We start from the raw sequence: 21,660 nt of genomic DNA on the forward strand, positions 1-21,660 counted from the left end.
CAATATACAGGAAGGAACAAACTGCACAGGATAATCCATTCTCTCTCGCATCATCTGAGTGTAGCAGCCCCTCCACACTATTTCTTCAAATGAAAAACAAACTTGTCCCTTGCAAATTTTCAATCCGCTTTCGAATTAGCTAGCTGGCCAGATTCAAATCCTATTAGGATTGTCGGTCAAGATACAAAGCATTATTCATTTTTCGTATTTTGAAGAAGAAAAAAGAAAATAGTGTCGTAGCTAGAAATACACTCAAAGCGGCCATTCGTAGTTACGACCCGCAATTTAACGGTTTTACTAACTAGGGAGAATTGTCATAGTTTTGCTTTTTTGCGCCAGTTCTTGGTAAAGGTGCTGTTACACGAGACGATTCGCAACGACGATTTTTAGCGCAACACAGCGTTGCATTGTTGGAACAATATTTTCCTATTTGAAACAGTGTCGCAACAATAATGCAACGCTGTGTTGCGCTAAAAACCGTCGTCGTCGTTAAGATCCTACGACGGCGACGGCATCGAGAACGGCATAAAAACCAATGGGTTTAAAGGAGATGGTACACGAGGTAATTCTCAACGACGATTTTTAGCGCATCACAGCGTTGCAGCAACATTGTTGCGACATTTTTTGGAATAGTGACAATATTGTTCCAACATTGCAGCGCTGTGTTGCGCTAAAAATTCGTCGTTGCGAATCGCCCCGTGTAACATCACCTTAAATTAGCAAAAGAACAACTTTGCACGTGCATCACGCTTTTTTGTACATTTCTTTGCCGTCGTTGTACGACTACAACTTGAAAGTGCCAAATTTCACGTTTTTTCAAGGACTGGAACACAAGACAACAACGCTCTTTCTTTTCCTGAACTTTGATTCAGTCCTTTAGAATTCACCTCCAAAACAATTGCCAACATTTGACAAATTAAACGAGATGGAATAAGCGTCATAAAGTTTAACTCATTTTTTAAGTGACGTTTTCATAGCCTTCGCCGTCGTCAGATCTTAAGCTCTTGTGTTTACGGATGCTTTCAGCTGTTTCCTTTTTATTAACTCATTTATTCGTTAACCTCATGGAACTCTTTTTCGAGCTGAGTTCTTCCATCCATCAAGCGGCCAGTTCTGTCAGTCCTAGTCTGGTCGACACTTGATAGAAGTTCGAATGTGTTTCCTGTTACTTCGAGATTTTTGAATTGTACAAAGGAGGAAATGCCCGGGGAGGAAATGTCAGTGCGAGTCATTAGTCGACCACCGGCAAGTGTTTTCATTTGTTTGAGAAACTGAGCAAACAAACAGGATGTCCTACTGGGCTTCTTTCTAATCAATAATTAAACTGCTCAGTAAGTGTGCACCGCATGCAATATTATCTGTCACTTTATATTTATAATACATCAAGCAAGCAATTTTGTTATTATAGTGCTAAAAGGCCTCAAGTTTAATTTATTGTTTCTTGAACTGGTAAGTTGAACTATTAGAAAAATGATCCCTAGCAAAGGAAAGCAAGAGAAAAATGGCAAAAGAAAAGCGAAATAAGTTGGAAGGAGAGAAAGTGAAAGAAGGAAGCCGCCTTTCGCTAATGACCGAACTTTGGAAGCTGACATTTTGGGCATCTGGAACTGAAGGCTGCGTAGGACTTCGCTTAGTACTCAACGTTTGGGTAGTTCTAGGTTTCACTTTCTGGCTAGATAGTGACCAAAAACGGTCGAATAGCTTCAAAAAGCGTTTATCGTCAAAATGCAGGGATTTTGCGACCATCGTCACTTTTTATTAAACTTCAGTAGTATAGTAAGGATGTTTTACTCCTTTTGTGCAAGGGAATCTCATTAATTTGCACACGGATACGTTAATGCCGATGACGTCATCGCCTTAGCCATAACCTTTAGTTCATGAATGACGTGCCGGGGATTCTCATTAAGATAAGGTCAGGTGCTATTTTTAAGGAGTTTATCTGTTTTGACAGGTCTTTGATCGATGAATGTCTTGCTGTTTGATTTGTTGACTAAAAGATAAGAAAACTTTTCATTAGTTGATTCTTGTTGTCCAAGAAATGAGCGCTAAAACGTCTGTGACCTAAAATCACTGAGCCGTAAGGTAATTATAGTGCAGACAGAGGACAGAGAGATCAGAGAATGCGTCAAGTGGCCGCTTACAAGAGGTTAAAAACAAATGAAAATCATTAACCGTCAGGCCAAAAAAGTGGTTATTTGTGGCGTGTTTTTTCTTAAGAATCGTAGGTAAGGCTAAGAATTTTTGTTTGTGTAGTGCAAGATTGGGGCGAGACGTGAAGCGCCGACGCTCAAACATTCGTCGAAACTGAACGTACTAAATAATTTCTCTTTGGCATGGTATGAACGCAAGGGAGCCGTGATGGCGTAGGTATATAAGGTTTTGAAAGGTGATTTTTATCAGCTCCCGAACTTTTCATTTTGTGCAATGGGACTGCATTGGTTGGCGGAAACGTTCCCAATTTTTTCCCATTTGGTTTTTTTTTTTAATGAGACGGCGCACGTGACTAGTTTAGCCTAAGTGACGCAATTGAGGAGTGTTTGTATTTTCGTTTTATGGTACTGGGACGTCATTAAAAGAACACAGTCAGCCATGGGACCGCGCTGGCCTGGACACTACTTTTCCCAGTTTGAAAAGCGTTTACCTCAACCCGAAATCAAATCTACGCTTCCTAGTGTTTCATTCGATCCTCGATCTTTTATTGAAAATCTCTTTTTGAGCAAACTTTTACTCACCCTATTACATTATTTTATCATATTTGGTTAAAAACAGTATTTAAAGGAACGTGAACAGAAGAGGTGCGAAACGCATAGGCGCCGGGCGGGAGAAATCGCCTTCGTTAACCAAAATAACAAGAGAAATGAATCAGTAACATTGACGAGCAAATAATCGTTATATTTATTTGGAAAATGGATGGAATAGGTTAAATATATTTGGAAAATCAAGCGTTCTCGACCGTGAACCTTCCACACAGTACAATCACTCAGACTTCGTGCAATTTCTCACCTCTACTGATGTTCGAATTCGGAAGTATTCGTCGATGTTTGGCTTCCCTGGGAAAAATCCATCGGTGAATTCTCAATGGTATATAAAAAATGAGCGCTCTGATGTGGCTTAGGGCCCATAATCACGATTTCGGCTTGTAACTAGTTCAACTCTACAAGGTTTGTTTAGCGTATTCCGGATACGCTTTTGTTTCATGCGCGTCTTGCGACATGCAAATCAGCTAAGAAGTGGTATTTAATGCGCATGTGCATCAGCTGACTGTGTCCCTTTAAGCACTCAGAATCACAATTTTTCTAGCTGCACACCTATTTTCCCGTGTCTTAGTCGTGAATATAAAAAGGAAATTTTAATTTCCTGTTTATTAACATATTTATACTATTTGTTTGTAATTTCCCATTAATTAACAAGACAGCTTTTTTTCAACAATGCTTAAAATGTTGAGTGGCCCATATTTCATGCCCACTTCATAAATTTTATATAGATGTTCTCAAACTTGCTTATAGTGGGTTGCAATTGTTTTGACCTTTTAAAGTTGGTTCCTTTAAAAGATCAACGAGCAGAAGAGAAAAGAAAAAGCAACACAAGCACTGATTCAGAAAATACTGCAAGAAAACTCAATGTTCATGAATTTTTCTTCACCCGAGTGCGTAACCTGGCTTACATTGGGCGTGACAGAATCTGCTGTTGTAATGGCGGGGAACCTTATTACAATCATTCTTTTTATGAAGAACAATTATCTTCGCAAAAGAAGCTTGTACTTGGTTATTAACTTGACGGTAGCTGACATGTTGGCTGGAGGAATTTTCATTGCTCAAATATTTTTTACATTAGGAAGCCACTGCAAATTTTCTGAATTTAACTTGGGATCATATTGGAGAGCCGTTCCCTTATACTTTGCCATCTACTTCTTGATCTACTTGTTTCCTCTGACATCGCGGACAAACATAGCTATGATTTCTCTACAGCAAGCACACGCCACTTTTCGTCCATTCAAGCATCGCGTCATCAAAAAGTGGGTCTACGGTGTAGCGATTGCTTTTGTCTGGGTGTCGGCTTCCACATTATCAGCAACACTGGTCTCATTAACGTTCTTCACGAAAGCGAGGTCACATTATTTTTACTTATGGCAATCATACAACTGCTTGTGTCTATTTGTCATCTGTGGTTCTTACACTTCTACCGTTGTTAAATTTTGTTGTGGAGCGCGTCCTCCGCACCATGGTGCAGCTAGAAGACAAAGAAAACTTACTGTGACATTATTCATAATGACTGTTGTATCTTTACTGATGTGGCTACCATATGTTGTTACCACGTTTGTGAAATTCACAACTAATAGTTTTAAGTCAATTTCTTATCAAAAAGAGTTACGTTTGAATCTCGCTTTGATTTTTTTGTTCAACGCAAACTCTCTTGTTAATCCCATATTATACGCTATCAGAATGCCAGATTTTAGAAGAGCTCTACTCTCTTTATTTAGGCGTCAACAAAACCAAATGATCGGTCATGATATTCTTCTTCATCGTTTGTAATCTATGAACTTTATCTTACAACTAATCTAGTAAAAAATTCAGCGGGTTACTTTAGATACATGTACCTTTCTCTGTAAACGGTTTGCAGTAAACAGCCTCTTAAAAATTAACCCGAAAAAAAGAATTTTGCGACGTCAGCGGGATTCGAAGCAATGGCCTCTACGTAAGCGCTGCAGTGCTCTAACCAATTGAGCTGTGAAGACCCACATATTGGGAACAGAGCAATTGGTTGAGTTCATCTTAACCCGTGAATGAAATGAAACAATGAAGATGATGTGAACTGCGGAAATACAGATTTTATATGAATATATGATCGTCGCAGTGGTAATTGCAATATCAGCCCCTCCTTTTAGTTTATAAGCCCCACTAAAACCCCTGACGATGATGTAAAAACCCTGGGCTTATAAGCGGCAGTTTATGGTATTACTTTTAACAAAATAACGTTTTTATGCCTATAAATATCAAGCAATAACAGTTCATGTTTAGACCTCGTTTAAACTCGTCTAGGAATACGTATCTAGAGCTGATAAACTATTGTTTAGCCTTGACACAGAGACCCAGTTATGCAATTCCAAAAATGATAGTCCAAAACTGCCTACATAACATTATATTGCAACTATTGTAAAAAGGACCGGTCAGACTGAGTATGTACAAAGACTCAGCTCAGTGAAGAAACACTGATAGCTGATTCTTGTGGTCGTAACGCAACCGAAAACTGGGAAGCCTTCATGTTTATTAGGCAATCTGTGACTGTGATGGTTGTACGAAAGACTGCCATTCAAAACATAGGAATTCCTTTTCAGACATTGGAGGCATTGTTCCGGTCGCACTCCACTGTTTCCAGACAGATGAAGGCTGCACACACTTATAGCTTACAGATTTTGATTTTTTAAAAATCCCTGAGCTAGTGGTTGATTCATGTGTCGGGTGAATAAGCGGCCCTACAGCGACCATACATTTTAACCTACATCGATACCAACGTCTACCCTATACTTTACATCGACCCCACATCACCCAACAGCCACCTTTCGTTTCAACACAGTTATTTGTAATGATGTCAGTCGTAAGTAGGGAAGGTATATACCACCACCACACATTGTTTCCCTCCACCACCAACACCATTACCACCGCATTTCTACTGTTTCTTTTTACCACAACCACCACCACCACCACCACCACATTTCTTTTGTTTTCTCTCCGATATTACTAACACATTTCTATTGTTTCCCTCCACCACCACGAACAGCACGTTTTTATTGTTTTCCAATCACTACCACATTTCTATTATCTTCATCCAAGAGTACCACCACAGGTAACCAAGGCTCTGTGATAGTACCATTATCCTATTTGTACGATCCTAGCATGTTTATATACCGTTGGAGTTCGAATTTCGTGTACACAGTTGTGTTGGAAATGGAGCATGGCGGCCGAGATGTGATTTCGTGTCTCCTAACTTGTGTATTATATTGTATGGAGGCTGAATTTGCGCAAATTATAACGAAAAATCGTTTGAGCATTAAGGACAAAAACAACTAACTGCAAAGTAAGTTTTACTGACCTTTACTTAGTATTTCCTACAAATTATAGGATCGTATTTTTACCCCAAGCAAACGCTCTAATTTTACTGGAACCCTACTGTGGTACTATCACAGAGCCTGGGTTAACTGTGGTACCACCACCACGTTTCTATTGGTCCCCTCCACCACAGCCACATTTCTATTATTTTCCCTCCACGACCACCACTACATCTACATTTTTATTGTTTTCTAAATGAAACTAGAACTCGTAATATTACATGTAACAGACAATCTATGACTGTGACGTGGTTGTACGAATAAAATTTATGTCCGTTCCCTTAAATTCAAAGTCCCGTACAAAGCCGTCCAAGGGGAAGCTTGAACACATGTAAAACGGACAGTCTCTGAGGACCTGTCCACTTTTACACGGAAATTTTTGAAAACGGGATTTTACTGAGATATTTTTTTTCTCCGTTTTAGCCTCCCTTCCACACGTGAACTACGTTTTCGGGCACTAAACACGAAGGTTTTCACAAACTCGTCCCCAGGGCTTTTCCCGCCCCACCTACTTTTTTTAAGGAAATTCCTAGGAAAAAGGTTAAGGTTTTCAAAATTGCTCTCAGAGTGGCAGATCTTTGAAAAACGCTGGCTTCTCCTTAAAGTGTGGACGGGAGTAAACGAACACATGCACTATAAGGGTGCTATCGTATTTCCATTAAAAAATATCCTGACCGCGTGTGGACAGGGCTTAAAATGAAGTAGAAAAATATGAAACGGCAAACTGATCCTTATGGCTAGACGATGAAGAAGTTATACACAAAAGAATAAAAAATATATATATATATATTTAAACAAACTGCCATATATATATTTTTTGTTTTATTCTTTTGTTTATTACTTCTTCACCGCCTTGCCGTAAGGATCAGTTTGCCGTTTTATGTTCTACAAGTTTAACTGTACTGATCCAGGTCTACAACTGACAGATCCGGCACCACTCATTGGTTTGTTGTTGTGGACTTGCTGGCATTTCATATATCTTAAAATGAGGCCCTTATGAACCAAAATGAATCTCATATAAGGTGCAGGTAAAAGGAGAGTGGCAAGATCTCATTTTCTCGATAACTATCTGGTAAATTTTCCTACCATATGTCATACATTGTTCTTGTTAGCTCTTCTTTGATTAGTCACTTATTCTACATTTAATTTTCTGTTATTATTCAACAGTTCTTTGGAAGATCACTGTTGAACACACGAAACGTGAAGTTAAATTTTTTTCTTTTCAGAGGTGCACTTAGCAACAACAACAAAAACAACAACAATGCATTTATTTGAAGAAATATAAAGTTTACAATTTTATGTCCTGCAAATAGCAATAATGCTAATCTAGGCAGGACAAGACTGTAAATAAAGACGTTATTAAATTACATAAGAAAAAAAAAAAGAAAAGAAAAGAAATACAAAAACATACAGAAAGAAAGAAAGACCTTTCATATAAATTCAAAGACAGGGGATTTTGTTATTTGAAAAGGACTAAAATTACAAGTGGAGGTATATACAACATATCAGGTTAACTTCACAAAATATTCTATTAAATAATTCACATTCAAATAATTATCTTCATTACCGAGAACATTAAGGAGAAGTGATTTAACTTTTTTACGAAAATTAGATACCGTAAAATTCCGAAAATAAGCCCCTCCAAATATAGGCCCCCCGGGGGCTTATACTTGGAAAATTGCCCTCAAATACAAAGTAAAACGAAGCAAAAATGGTAAATTTACTTCCAACTATAAGGCTAGCCAAATCGATTTTGAAACGCAAATTTCCTTCCGTAGATAAGCCCCTCCGAATACAAGCCCCTCCAAAAATAAGCCCCTCAAAAAGGACCTTTGAAAAATATAAGCCCCGGGGTTTATTTTCGGAATTTTACGGTATGTTGAGAGTCTTAACAGCAATTTGCTTTTGATAACTACAGGATTTCTTCAGCTTTGGCAGAAATTTGGATCGTAATCGCCATGAAGAACATCTTCAACTGAAACAAGGAAAACGTAGTGTAAGCCATCTGAAGCACGCATTTCTGTTTCCTACGAGGTCCGCAAAAATGATTGACAGCAGCGAAAAGCGCAAACGTCAGTTGGTTTTTGAACTTCAGAATTCGTGTGTTTTTGAAAAGCGCAGTAGACAGTGACAGGGGTCAAACAGTAACGGCTAAAAAACCCCACTAAATCGATGAATTCAGGCCAAAAAACACAGCAATACGTCAAAGGTAAGTCTCCTTTATTTATTTTATAGAGAAAAGAGGAAAAATTATGATATTTAGCGTTCGCAGACCTCAGTATTTTATTTCTCATACAAAGTCTCAACGGTTGCTTGTAACGCGAAACCGACTCTCTTATGAGAAAGTTAATTTACATAACAACAACAACAACAACAACAACATAAGCTTTATTTGCATGACTATAATTATGTAGTTACAGTATTGCAAAAGCTTTAACATAAAAAAGAAAACAAACAAACAAACAAATCATAACAATGATAACGCAATGCAATGATTACTATAGTCAATCAAGTGTTATCAGCATGATTTGATAACAAATTATGACGTAAATCATTACATAATGAGACAAATTTCAACAAATGTGAATTTACGGAAAAATTCTGTGAATTCATCAATTTAATTATTAATTCTGTGTAAGATAGCTGATTAAAGTCGACAAAATTTTGTTGGATTTGATTGTAGAATTTCTCCCTTGGGATTGAGTATTTTGGACAACGGAAGAGAAAATGAAATTCGTCTTCAATTATACCAGAGTTACAAATAGGGCAGAATCTATCGTTGCCTGAAGTTTGATTATATCTTCCAGTTTCAATCATGAGTTTGTGGTTACTTATACGAATTTTCACTAAATCTTTCCTATTAGCAGAATTTCTAGTTGAGTCTAGATAACTTAAAATTTTATAATCATGTTTAAATAAGCTGTAAAATTGTAGTTTCTTAGAATGATGGATTGTATGTTGCCAATATGCAATATATTTTTGTTTTATTATATCTATATAGTGTTTGATCTTAGCTTCACTTAACGTAACGTGAGCTTGGGGCGCCTGTGGTGCATGTTGTGGATAATTACACGAAAATCCAGGGCCTCGATTCGGGGAAAATTACATCATTGTCAAACTTGCATGCGTTATTTCAGTCATAGCCGAAAATGAACCGCATGCTCATCACAAGACTTACTTGCGTGCAATGAAAGTCGCCACGATTCTTATCCCCAGTTTCCATGGCCTCCGCTAGGAACGCCTGGCCTACAATTTAGGTTCCACACACAAAAAAAGAAACGCCTGCATTTCTAGAGTCTCGCTCTGCAAAAGCAAGCTCTATTAAGAGGCATATCAGCGATCTGGTTTACTGTAAACAGTTTACAGCGAAAGGTATTTAAAGTATCCCGCTGAATTTCTACTAGAATAGTTCTAAGATAAAGTCCATAGATTACAAACGACGAAGAAGAATATTACCGATCATTTGGTTTTGTTGACGCCTAAATAAAGAGAGCAGAGCTCTTCTAAACTCTGGCATTCTGATAGCGTATAATATGGGATTAACAAGAGAGTTTGCGTTGTACAAAAAAATCAAAGCGATATTCAAACGTAACTTTTTTTGAAAAGATAAGGACTCGACATGGTTAGTTCTAAAATTAACAAAAGTGGCTACAACATATGGTAGCCACATCAGTAAAGATACAACAGTCATTAAGAGTAATGTCACAGTAAGTTTTCTTTGTCTTCTGGCTGCACCATGGTGCGGAGGACGCGCTCCACAACAAAATTTAACAACGGTAGAAGTGTAAGAACCACAGATGACAAATAGACACAAACAGTTGTATGATTGCCATAAGTAAAAATAATGTGACCTCGAATTCGTGGAGAGCTTAAATGAGACCAGTGTTGCTGATACTGTGGCAGCCAACACCCAGACAACAGCACTCGCTACACCGTAGACCCACTTTTTGACGACCCGATGCTGGAATGGACGAAACGTGGCGTGTGTTTGTTGTAAAGAAATCATAGCAATGTTTGTCAGAGATGTCAAAGGAAAAAAAAGGATGGCGAAGTATAAAGGCACAGTTCTCCAATATGATCCCAAGTTCAATTCAGAAAATTTGCAGCAGCTGATATCCAATGTAAAAAATAAATCTGCAATGAAACTTCCCCCAGCCAACATGTCAGCTACCGTCAAGTTAATAACCAAGAACAAGCCTCTTTTGCGAAGACAATTGTTCTTCATAAAAAGAATGATTGAAATAAGGTTCCCCGCTATTATAACAGCAGACTCTATCATGCCCAATGAAAGCCAGGTCACGCACTCGGATGAAGAAAAAATCATGAACATAGCTTTTTCTTGATTATTTTCAGTGGTTGTGTTTCTTTTTCCGTTCCCTTCTGCTCGTTGACCTGTTGAAATAACCAACTTTAAAGGGTTAAAAAAAAATAGCAACGCACTAAGCAAGTTTGAGAAGATCAATAAGTGGGCATAAAATATTTGCCCCTCAACATATAACAACAAATTAAAAATAACTAGTATATTAAGTATCTTTAAAATTTGAGTCTGAGTGTTTATTGCCGTCAGAATACCATGCAAAGTTCAACATCGTAACTAAAGAAGAATATCAAAAGCTCCTAAATGAAGTCACTCAGGCTAAACTAGTCACGTACGCCGTTTGATACGAAAAAAAATCCAAATGGGAAAAAATTGGGAACGTTTCCTCCAACCAATGCAGTCGCACACAAACCTCTCTCTTGGAGCTAAAGGTAAAGAAAAAACAGAAGAAGTAACAACCTCTTTCCCAGATTCTCTCTCCTACCAGTTGATAGCTCCGTAGGGCGGGTAGGAGAGAACCCTGGGAACAAAGTTGAAGAAATTAAGACGGAATCTATTAGGAAATCTATTAGGAATTTTAATTTTCAGTGGACAAAAACCTTGTACCAGAATAATTGAAACAATATCGCATTCTTTTTCACACTTTTCAAGGGTTATAGATATAACTAGTTATCTGTAATAACACCAAAGACAACCTCATGGGAGCCTGAGAAAATAAATGTCATATTTCACAAGAAATGGGAAAACACACTGTAAAATTCTGAAAACTTCATGTGCAAGATGATGCCATTTTGTGAAATTTGACATTAATTTTCTAGGGCTCCCATAAAAAGTTTTCTTTGGTGTTGTTACAGATAACTAATTACATCTATAGCCCTTGAAAAGTGTAAAAAAGAATGCAATATGCTTCAAATTATCCTGGTACAAGGTTTTTGAAATTACTCAATTTCCTAATGATATCCGTCTTAAAAGTCGGGAGCTGATATGAATCAACTTTCAAAGCCTCATATACCTATGGGCAATAGGGTAAGTTAACGCTATAACGGCTCCCGTGCGTTCATACCATACCAACTAAGAAATTATTTAGCATATTCTTTGTCACTGCTTCTACGTTTCGTTTTACCGAATGAGTTATACATTTTATCTGTGTGACGAATAGAAGTACATACAGTCTAGTTACATACAGATTATTTCTATGAACGTAGAAAGTAATACAATACATACGTAATCTAGTAAGGTAAACTATCGTAAGCCGCTTCCGATTTCCAGATACCGTGCAACTTAATGAGTAAACTTTCAGATAAGTAAGCGGTGGAGCTTCTCGTCTCCCCCCAATCATTTACACTACACACGCAAAAAATCTTAGCCTTACCTCTGATCCTTAAGAATAAACACGGCGCAACTACTCTTTTTTGCTTTATATATACTTTGTGTCTATTTTTAGAGGGCAAGAGTGGCGAAATATGGTTTCAATATTCGTATTTCCCTTCTGGAGTATAAAGGAAACTGATCTCGACAAGAGGACAGAAAAAAAAGAAATGAGAAAACGGCGGCAAGATACAGTCAAACAAGGAAAAGGTTTAACATTGAAAAGTTCTGGAGAACTAACAAAATTGGGAGACCATTATTTCAAACAGCAAAATGAGGAAAATCTGCTCTTCACCACTGAGAAAAACAACAAGCTGAACAAGATATTGATTGAAGGAGTGGTTGGCAAGCAAGTTTGTTGTAGAGTGTGTGTGTTTCTTTTTCTGCTTGTTTCTGCTCGTTGACCATTTGAATAAACCAACTTTAAAAGGTTAAGAAACAACAACGCACTAAGCAAATTTGAGGATAATTTTTTTAAAAATTTATGCAGTGTTATGAAATATGTGCCACTCAACATTTTAAGCATTGTTGAGAAAAATGTAGCTATAACAACAACAACAACAAGCTTTAATTCGCTATTTATATTCACGACTAAGAGACGGGAACAATAGGTGTGCAGCTCCAACTGTGAGTCTGAGTGTTTATTGACGTCCGAATACCATACAAAGTTCAACATCGAAACTAAAGAAGAATATCAAACACTCCTAAATTAAGTCACTCTGGCTTAATTAGTCACGTGCACCGTCTGATACGAAAAATACCCCAAATGGGAAAAAATTGGGAGCATTTCCCCCAACCAATGTAGTCGTACACAAACCTCTCTTGGAGCTAAAGGTAAAAAAAAATAGTAATAATAAAAAGTTGAAAGTTTGCACCGTAATTTTTAGGGAGTTATTATAACTCCAAAAATGGAGTAAAAATTTTAGGTACAGGATAACCCCATTTTTGGGGTTATTTTAACTCCTAATTTAACTCCGAATTTGGGGTCATTTTTACTCCTGAAAAAGAGTTCTTTTTACTCCCAGTCTGGAGTTAAAATTACTCCGAAATGGGGTTACTTGTACTCCTTACATGGGTTGTTTTTACTCTTTTTGGAGTTAATTTAACTCTGAAAGTGGAGTAAAAATTTTAGGTACAGGATAACTCCTTTTTTGGGGTTATTTTAACTCCTCAATATCTGGGGTCACTTTTACTCCTGAAAAAGAGTTCTTTAAACTCCTTTTTGGAGTTAAAATAACTCCACGAAAAATAACTCCACTGTAAGGAGTTAAATTAGCCCAACTAGAGGAGTTATTATAACTCCCTGAAAATTACAGTGTGGGAGCTGAGATAAATCAACTTTCAAAACCTATAGGCAGCAGAGTAACTACATAAGAGCTCTCGTGCGTTCATACCATGCCAACAAGAAATTATTTACATTCTTTGTCATTGCCTCTTCGTTACGTTTCGCCGAATGAGTTATACGTTTATTTGCATGGCGAGTAGAAGTACATACAGGTGAGTATTGCAAAAGCTATTTCAAGAAGAGGAATTAAAATTTCATCACAGGATGATCAAGCTTCTTTGTTAATAATTGGTCGCGAAAATCAAAGCAAACTGAAATATATTTCATGAACTGTATATTGATGATGTAATTAGATGAGTCCATCAGTTCATTGATTAAAAAGATTAGTTTTAGGATGTTACTTGGAGTCCATACTTAGCACTCAGTCCCTATTGGTCTAATAAAACTTTCACACTTATTTAAATAAGAAAGGTATGAATCGGATATAAAATCCTTTCCCGATTCAACTAATGAAGCCAGTACACGGCTTGCTAGCCTTCACAGTCCCCATAAAATATATAACTTGAACATAACGAATTGAAATGGGATGTTTTGTGGGCTGCTGACAACCCGCAATACAATTCTTTAGAAATTCATTTTTTTTCTGAAGTTTAGATGCAAAAACACATGCGCAATGTTAACCATCGTAAGCTTGATTCCAGCGACCCTGTAACTTAACAAACTTTCAGTAGTTATAATAACCTGCCTTCCAGCTCAAATTACTGGCTCACCTCTTCACTGGATTTTTAATAATTAAATTATAAAAAAAATTTCTGAAATTTACCAGACAAAGCCTCGGCTCAATTCAGTCTGTCTCATCTCGTCCCACCTCGTTCGACTCGATTCGCCATCCCTCATTTCATCTCGTTTTAACGTGGTTCATTTCGAATTTTTTTTTATAATTTAATTATTAAAAATCTCAGCTCATCGGGACCCAGTAATTTGAGCTGGAAGTCAGGTTATTATAACTACTCAGTAAATAATAAACTATTTTATATTCTGTGTCAGAAATATAAAATTGATATTTTTAAAATAAGGTTTAAAGGAAAGCGTACTTCAATAAAATGTCAATTGCAACTAACTGCAATACCCAAATCAAATATAACAACAAAGTAATAACTTTACCTCATTCAAGTGAAAAACTTCATAAATCATTTGACAATTATTTTGAGAGAGAATATAATCTAAAAAAGTATGGTTATGCATTTAATGAAAAAGATGTATTATCCGATCAAAATGGTGAGTATTTATTATATGATGGAGATGATGGAAGATTTGTTAAAGACACAGTTGCTTGTAATGAAGGTCATTATAGTGGGCCTGATTATTTCAATATGGATTGGGTTAAAAGAATTGATATTAAAAGAGAAAAAATAAATCCAAATATAAGACCAATATTGGTATTATTTAAATGTGCAACACTTGATGAAAAATACAGAATGTTGGAGTCAATGGATGATCTCATTTCTAAATTTATTAAGTATTTGGAAGAAAATAATAATTAAGTTTTATATCATTATATTTTTTTATATAAAACTTTATTTAGAATCTTTTAAATATTCATCTATTATTAATCTTGCAAAATCTCCATTACATTTAAAATCATCATCATTTTATTATATTATTATTTTATTTCTTTATGTAATAATATAATAAAATATGAAGCCAAAAACTGGAGAAGATTTAAATAAAAAATCTAATGATAAAGTAAAAAATGAATCTGATGATGAAACTGATAAAGAATTAGAATTAGTATTAGATTATGACTTATCCGATGAGATGATTAAAGAAGTTGAAAAAGTAATTAGAAAATATAAACCAAAAGTAGAAAAAACTGATGAAGAAGATAAAGGAGTTATAAAACAAGAAGTGGTAAAAAAAGTTGTAACAGGTGAAGCTTTTAAAAAACTAGAAAAAAAAGCAAAAAAACTTGGAGCCACATCATTAGGTTATTCTAATAGAGTAAATAATAAACATGTGGTAGAATATGATGGAAAAAAGAAACATTGGATCGATAAAAAAAGATGATTTTTTGATTCATGGTGATGAAAAAAAGACAGAAAAATAACTTGGAGGAGTTAAGAAAATAACTAACAAAGATGGAGAGTATACTTATGAGATACCCAGATATTCTAATTTTTGGTGTGTTAATCTTTTATATTAAAAAATAAAATTAATTTTTTTAAATATTGTTTAAAGAAATAATTATTATAATAAAAATGCAACTTACCAAAATCGAAAACCTAAGCAAAGAAAAATTAATTTTTCACGAAGCAGAAGAATACTCAGTAAATAATTCCAAACTTAAATATAAACGAATCAAAATTGAAACAAGTTATTCAAATGGAGAGAATGGTCCTCTTGTTATTGAAACTCCCTTACTATTCAGTTTTGGTGTAACAGAAAGAAAGAATCAAGATACAGATCAATTAACAGGTTAGTCAATCCCAGTTTGTTTGTGGAAAAAGGATGAAAGTCCAAATCAGAAAGAACAAGATTTTTTTGATGGGTTAACCAATATCTATAATATCTCTCTACAATTTCTTGAAGATGAATATGGTCCAGACCTTGCAAGTAATTTTACAAATATCTTCTATTACAAACAAATAGAATTCAAGGACAAAAAGGGGAAAACAAAGAAAAAGAAAGATGAATCAGCAGCACCAGTATCATATGTTAAATTCATTTATTCAGATAAATCTAAAAAATACTTTATCTTTTTAGAACAAAAGGAAATACTAAAGTTGATCCATTTGATTATCTTAATCAATATTTTAACACCAAAATGGCAATTATTATTGAATCAATATATATGTCTAAAAATATACTTTCTTTACAAATCAAAGCGCACGAATTGTTTATCAAACCTCTTAAACCAAGAGAAGCATTATTATCAATAAAAGAAAGTGAAGAAGAAGATGGAGATAATAGTGAAGAAAATGAAACCGTTAATATCTCAGATATTGAAGATTAAATAATTAACTCAATATTTAATACATTTTCCACATTTTATTTTTAAATCCTTGAAATGTTTACTGATAAACTCAGAACCTTTATCAGTCCATAGCATTGTAGGTTTACGTTTACTCTTGAATATTTCATCAAATGCTAAACTAACAGTTTCAGTCTTTTTATCCTTCAAAGGTTTAATCCAACCATACTTGCTAAAAATATCAATTACCATCAGTAAATATTTTATACCTTTATTCCACTTACTAAACTTTTGCATTTCAACCAAATCAGCGGTCCAAATTTTATCAATTCCATTTGATATTACTGTTCTTTTTGAAAAGTTTCTTGTGATTGGTTTGTGTAATTCATCGGCTAATTGTTGAGACCAATCACTACTCAACGCCGTTTTACGTTTTTTTGAACCAAGACCAAGTTTTTTCTTTGTATTAATCAAGAATCTTGCAGTTGATCCCCACTTTGGCATTTCACCATATGGAATTGAATCTAGCGATTGAACCATTTCTTCATCACAATCACCTTTGTTTCTTCCCATATCGTAACATATATCCTGATGTGCTGCTATTTCATCAACTTTGTTATAAGGTTTAACTTTCCACTCCGTCACTTCACCAGTCTCAGGATTATATGTTAATTGTTTTTCCAAGGGATTATATGGGCCCATATATTTATACTTTCCAGGAGTCCAACCTGCTTTTGGTTTTCGTAATTTACCAATCCATTTGTGAATATCAGTACCTCGTCCATCCAATTCCGGTCTATCAGTTTTATATCTTTTATCCGGTCTCACTTTTGTTGATAATTGATCTAATGTATTACCAATAGTTTTTTTAATAAACCAACTTTAAAAGGTTAAGAAACAACAACGTACTAAGCAAATTTGAGGATGATTTTTTTAAAATTTATGCAGTGTTATGAAATATGGGCCACTCAACATTTTAAGCATTGTTGAGAAAAATGTAGCTATAACAACGACAACAACAACAAGCTTTAATTCACTATTTATATTCACGACTAAGAGACGGGAACAATCGGTGTGCAGCTCCAACTGTGAGTCTGAGTGTTTATTGACGTCCGAATACCATACAAAGTTCAACATCGTAACTAAAGAAGAATATCAAACACTCCTAAATTAAGTCACTCTGGCTTAATTAGTCACGTGCACCGTCTGATACGAAAAATACCCCAAATGGGAAAAATTGGGAACATTTCCCCCAACCAATGCAGTCGTACACAAACCTCTCTTGGAGCTAAAGGTAAAAAAAAATAGTAATAATAAAAAGTTGAAAGTTTGGGAGCTGAGATAAATCAACTTTCAAAACCTATAGGCAGCAGAGTAACTACATAAGAGCTCTCGTGCGTTCATACCATGACAACAAGAAATTATTTACATTCTTTGTCATTGCCTCTACGTTACGTTTCGCCGAATGAGTTATACGTTTATTTGCACGGCGAGTAGAAGTACATACAGGTGAGTATTGCAAAAGCTATTTCAAGAAGAGGAATTAAAATTTCATCACAGGATGATCAAGCTTCTTTGTTAATAATTGGTCGCGAAAATCAAAGCAAACTGAAATATATTTCATGAACTGTATATTGATGATGTAATTAATTAGATGAGTCCATCAGTTCATTGATTAAAAGGATTAGGTTTAGGCTGTTACTTGGAGTCCATACTTAGCACTCAGTCCCTATTGGTCTAATAAAACTTTCACACTTATTTAACTAAGAAGGGTATGAATGGGATATAAAATCCTTTCCCGATTCAACTAATGAAGCCATTACACGGCTTGCTAGCCTTCACAGTCCCCATACAGTGTATAACTTGAACATAACGAATTGAAATGGGATGTTTTGTGGGCTGCTGACAACCCGCAATACAATTCTTTAGAAATTCATTTTTTTCTGAAGATTAGATGCAAAAACACATGCGCAATGTTAACCATCGTAAGCTTGATTCCAGCGACCCTGCAACTTCATAAACTTTCAGAAAAATAAGCGGCGGAGCTTCCCGTCTCCCTCCAATCTTATACTATATAAACAAAGAATCTTAGCATTACCTTTGATCCTTAAAAAACTACGGCACAAATCAGCGTTTTTGCTCTTTACATTGCATTTTTTTTCGAGGTAAAAGTGCCGAAATATGGGTTCAGTATTCATATTTCCCAACAATCAGTACGAGTAGGCCCTCGAGCATGAATGCGAAGCAAATACTGAGAACCTCTCGCCATGAGGACAAAAAACGTGAGAAAACTGGATCTTGATGCCGGAAAACAAGGAAAATGTTTAATGCAGGAAAGTTCTGGAGAGCTTACAAAGCTGAGAGATCATTATTTCAAACAGCGCAATGAGGAAAATCTACTCCTTTTTGAGTGAATGGTTGACCAGCAAGTTAGTAACATAAAAGGGATCTCATTGCGCAGGAATCATCGCGCATTAACTTGCACAGAAATACCTTAACGCTGATGACGTCTTAGCCTTTTGTCTTTTAATGTGCTATTTTTAGGGGGTTTATGTGGTTTGATATATTTTACATCGAACAATCTCTTGCTGTTTTTATTTGTTGACTTAAAACTAAAAAAAGTATTCATTTCTTCTTTTTGCATATCGATGAAAAGTAGAAATGTGTCGGTGGTGTTAGTGGTGGTGGAGGAAACAAAAAAAATTAAGTAGGAGCAAAATAAAATAATTTTGGAGGAGAAAGCTGGGAATTGTTGAAATTGAAATTTTTGTCTAGTGCTAAAAAGCTAGTCTGCTTATAAAATCTTTAAAATGTAGGTTTTGCGCGCCAAGAATCAGTGAACCGGAACTGAACAACTTGTTGTCTGTAATGGAAAATGAAAGCGGCGGGAAATAGAACTTGCATAATTACGTTACGGCTCAGTGATTTTCGATCACAGGCGAGTTAGTCCTTGAACAACATGAATCAACCATAAAAAAATTTTCTTAGTTTTTATTCAACAAATTAAACAGCGAGACATTCACCGATCTAAAACCTCCCTAGAAATAGCACTTGATCCCATCTCAATGAGAATCCCCGGCATATTATTCATGAACTAAAGGTTATGACTAAGGCAATGACGTCATCGGCATTAAGGTATTCCTGCACGAGTTAATGAGATTCGCCCGCAACAAAGGAGTAAGACATCCCTACTATACTACTCAAGTTAAACATCGCAAAATCCCAGAATTTTTTCGATATTAACGCCTTTTGATGTTAGTCGACCGTTTTTGGTCACTATCTAGCCGAAAAAAAGCTAAAACTACCCAAACGCTGTTGGTAAGTCGAGCACTACGCGAGGTCCTACTCAGCCTTCAGTTCCAGATTCCTAATATCAGCTTCCAAAGTTCGGTCATGCGCAAGGCCACTCGGCACTCGCTTCCTTCTTTCGCTTTCCCTCTTCACAACTTATTTCGCTTTTCTTTCAACATTTTTTCTTTTGCTTTCCTTTGCTGGGTATCATTTTTCTTATGATTCAACTTACAGTTCAAGAAACAATAAATGAACTTGAGGCCTTTAAAAAAAAATTCAAAAAATTGCTTGTCTCTGCTACAAAAAGGAAGGCTTTAGATTCAATTTAACTTTTTGAATGGGAAACGTTGACGGCTTTCAAAAATGATGTATTTTTTCTTTAAGATAAAGAGCTAGGTAATATCGAAGCAGGTGCACACTATAGCACTTTAATTATTTATTAACAACAACAACAACGAACTTTATTTGCATGACCATACAAGCACATACAGTATTGCAAAAGCTATGTTTAGGAATCATAATTACAACACAGGGCAATTACGTTACTTTGATAATAATTTGTCACTAGGTCATTTTCTCTTGTTTGTCACGAACATCAAAACAAGCTGAAATATATTTTATGAATTGTATATTGATAAAGTAATTAGAAGAGTTCATCAGTTCATCGATCAAACCGTTTATAGGTAACTGGGTAATATTTGGATTCAGAGTCTTGACTTTATAGTAAAATTTATTCCTAATCATAGAGTATGTAGGACATTGAAGAAGAAAGTGAACTTCGTCTTCTATTGCATTGCATCCACTAAAAGGGCAATGCCTATTATCCTTCGTAGTTTGATTGTATCTGCCTATTTCTATCATTAGTTTGTGATTGCTTATTCGTAGTTTTACTAAAGCCCTTCTCACAGCTGTTCTTCTTGTTAAGTCTAACTAGAGGAGGTATGATCGTCGCCTGCGTAAAATGGCGGTTTTGTCGAGCCCGGCGCACGAGCGGCGAAGCCGCGGGCCACGAAATTCGCGCGCCAAGCGAACGAGCGGCCACTAATCCGGGCAGGCCAGGGCGGATATTATTCGCCCTGGGGCAGGCGGTTTTTATTTTTGTTTTTCTGCGCGCGAATTTCGTGGTCTTTGTTGTTTACCTCCAAGTATCGTTTACAAAATTGAAGGTGTGCCTTCTCGATTTGTGAGCCGTCCCAGGTCTTAAAATCTGGTTTGGCATACACACCCCAAATTTCACTGTTATATTTTAGAATAGGGGAGATATAGTATCAAATATTTTACAGGCGAGAGCTGCTTTTAGTTTGCTAAGATTCGTGTGTCATCTCAAGCTGAAAAAGGCATGAAGAGCTTTCTCCTTGACATGTTCACGTGACACTGAAAAATTTCCCGATGAGGACATTCGAGTTCCTATAAGTAAGTGTACTCTTGTACAACAATTATTTGACTATCTATGAGAAAGCAAAAATCAGCATTTTTTCCTCGCACGTTTCTGAAAAACCATAATTTTTTGTTTTCTTGGGATTGATTTTCATCATCCATGAAGTACAGAATAAAGATAGTTTATCGAAACAATTTTGTAGTCCTGTTTTGGATCGTGATAAAATGATTAAATTGTCTGCATATAATAGAGAATTTAGTTTTGCACCGTTTGGCAAAACAAAAGGATCAGATAATGTATTTTCAAAGGCGAAAGGTAGGTCGTTAATATAAAGATTAAACAGCAGTAGACTTAAGATTAGAAAGTAGCCCAGTAGGAAATCCTTTTCGTTTCCTTTTTCAAACAAATGAAAACATTTGTGATGGACCACTAATGACTCGCAATGAAAGTTCCTCTTTTTTACATTTCAAGAATCTCGAAGTAACTGGAAACACATTCGAACTTCTATCAAGTGTTGACCGGAAGACCAGCAGAACTGGCGGCTTGATGCAGGAAAGAACTCAGCTCAAAAAAGAGTCCCATGACAAGACAAGTTTGTTTGTCATTTGAAGAAATAGTGTAGAGGGGCTACTACACTGAGATGATGCAAGAGAGAATGGATTGTCCTGTTCAGTTTGTCCCTTCCTGTATATTGTCATCTGTATGAAACTCACATTGATTGGTAGTCATGTGTTGTTCCTCGAGTTTCTTCCCAACCCTTCCAGCAAGTGATTAACTCGTCGTAACACACATTCTTTTAAAGGGACAGGTTCACGGTTAAGCGCATGCTCATTAATTAAATTACTTTTTCCAATTTATTATTAATTCTATCGGTTAATAATCCCACTCACATGTATCTTATCGATCTCAGAGTGTATTTCAAAGTAGAAGTGTATTTCAGAGG

The 21,660-nt window shown here is 35.9% G+C and overlaps 1 protein-coding gene across 1 annotated transcript; it reads left to right on the forward strand.

Annotated features, from left to right (window-relative positions):
- The first annotated feature begins 1,501 nt into the window (after positions 1-1,501).
- LOC140926436 (histamine H2 receptor-like) lies at positions 1,502-4,532 on the forward strand. Its single transcript, XM_073376176.1, has 2 exons — positions 1,502-1,648; positions 3,552-4,532. The coding sequence occupies exons 1-2, from the start codon at positions 1,502-1,504 to the stop codon at positions 4,530-4,532; spliced, it is 1,128 nt and encodes a 375-aa protein (XP_073232277.1).
- The last annotated feature ends 17,128 nt before the right edge of the window (positions 4,533-21,660 follow it).

The sequence above is a fragment of the Porites lutea genome, chromosome 2 (genome assembly GCF_958299795.1).
Source record: "Porites lutea chromosome 2, jaPorLute2.1, whole genome shotgun sequence".
Taxonomy (NCBI): Eukaryota; Metazoa; Cnidaria; class Anthozoa; order Scleractinia; family Poritidae; genus Porites; species Porites lutea.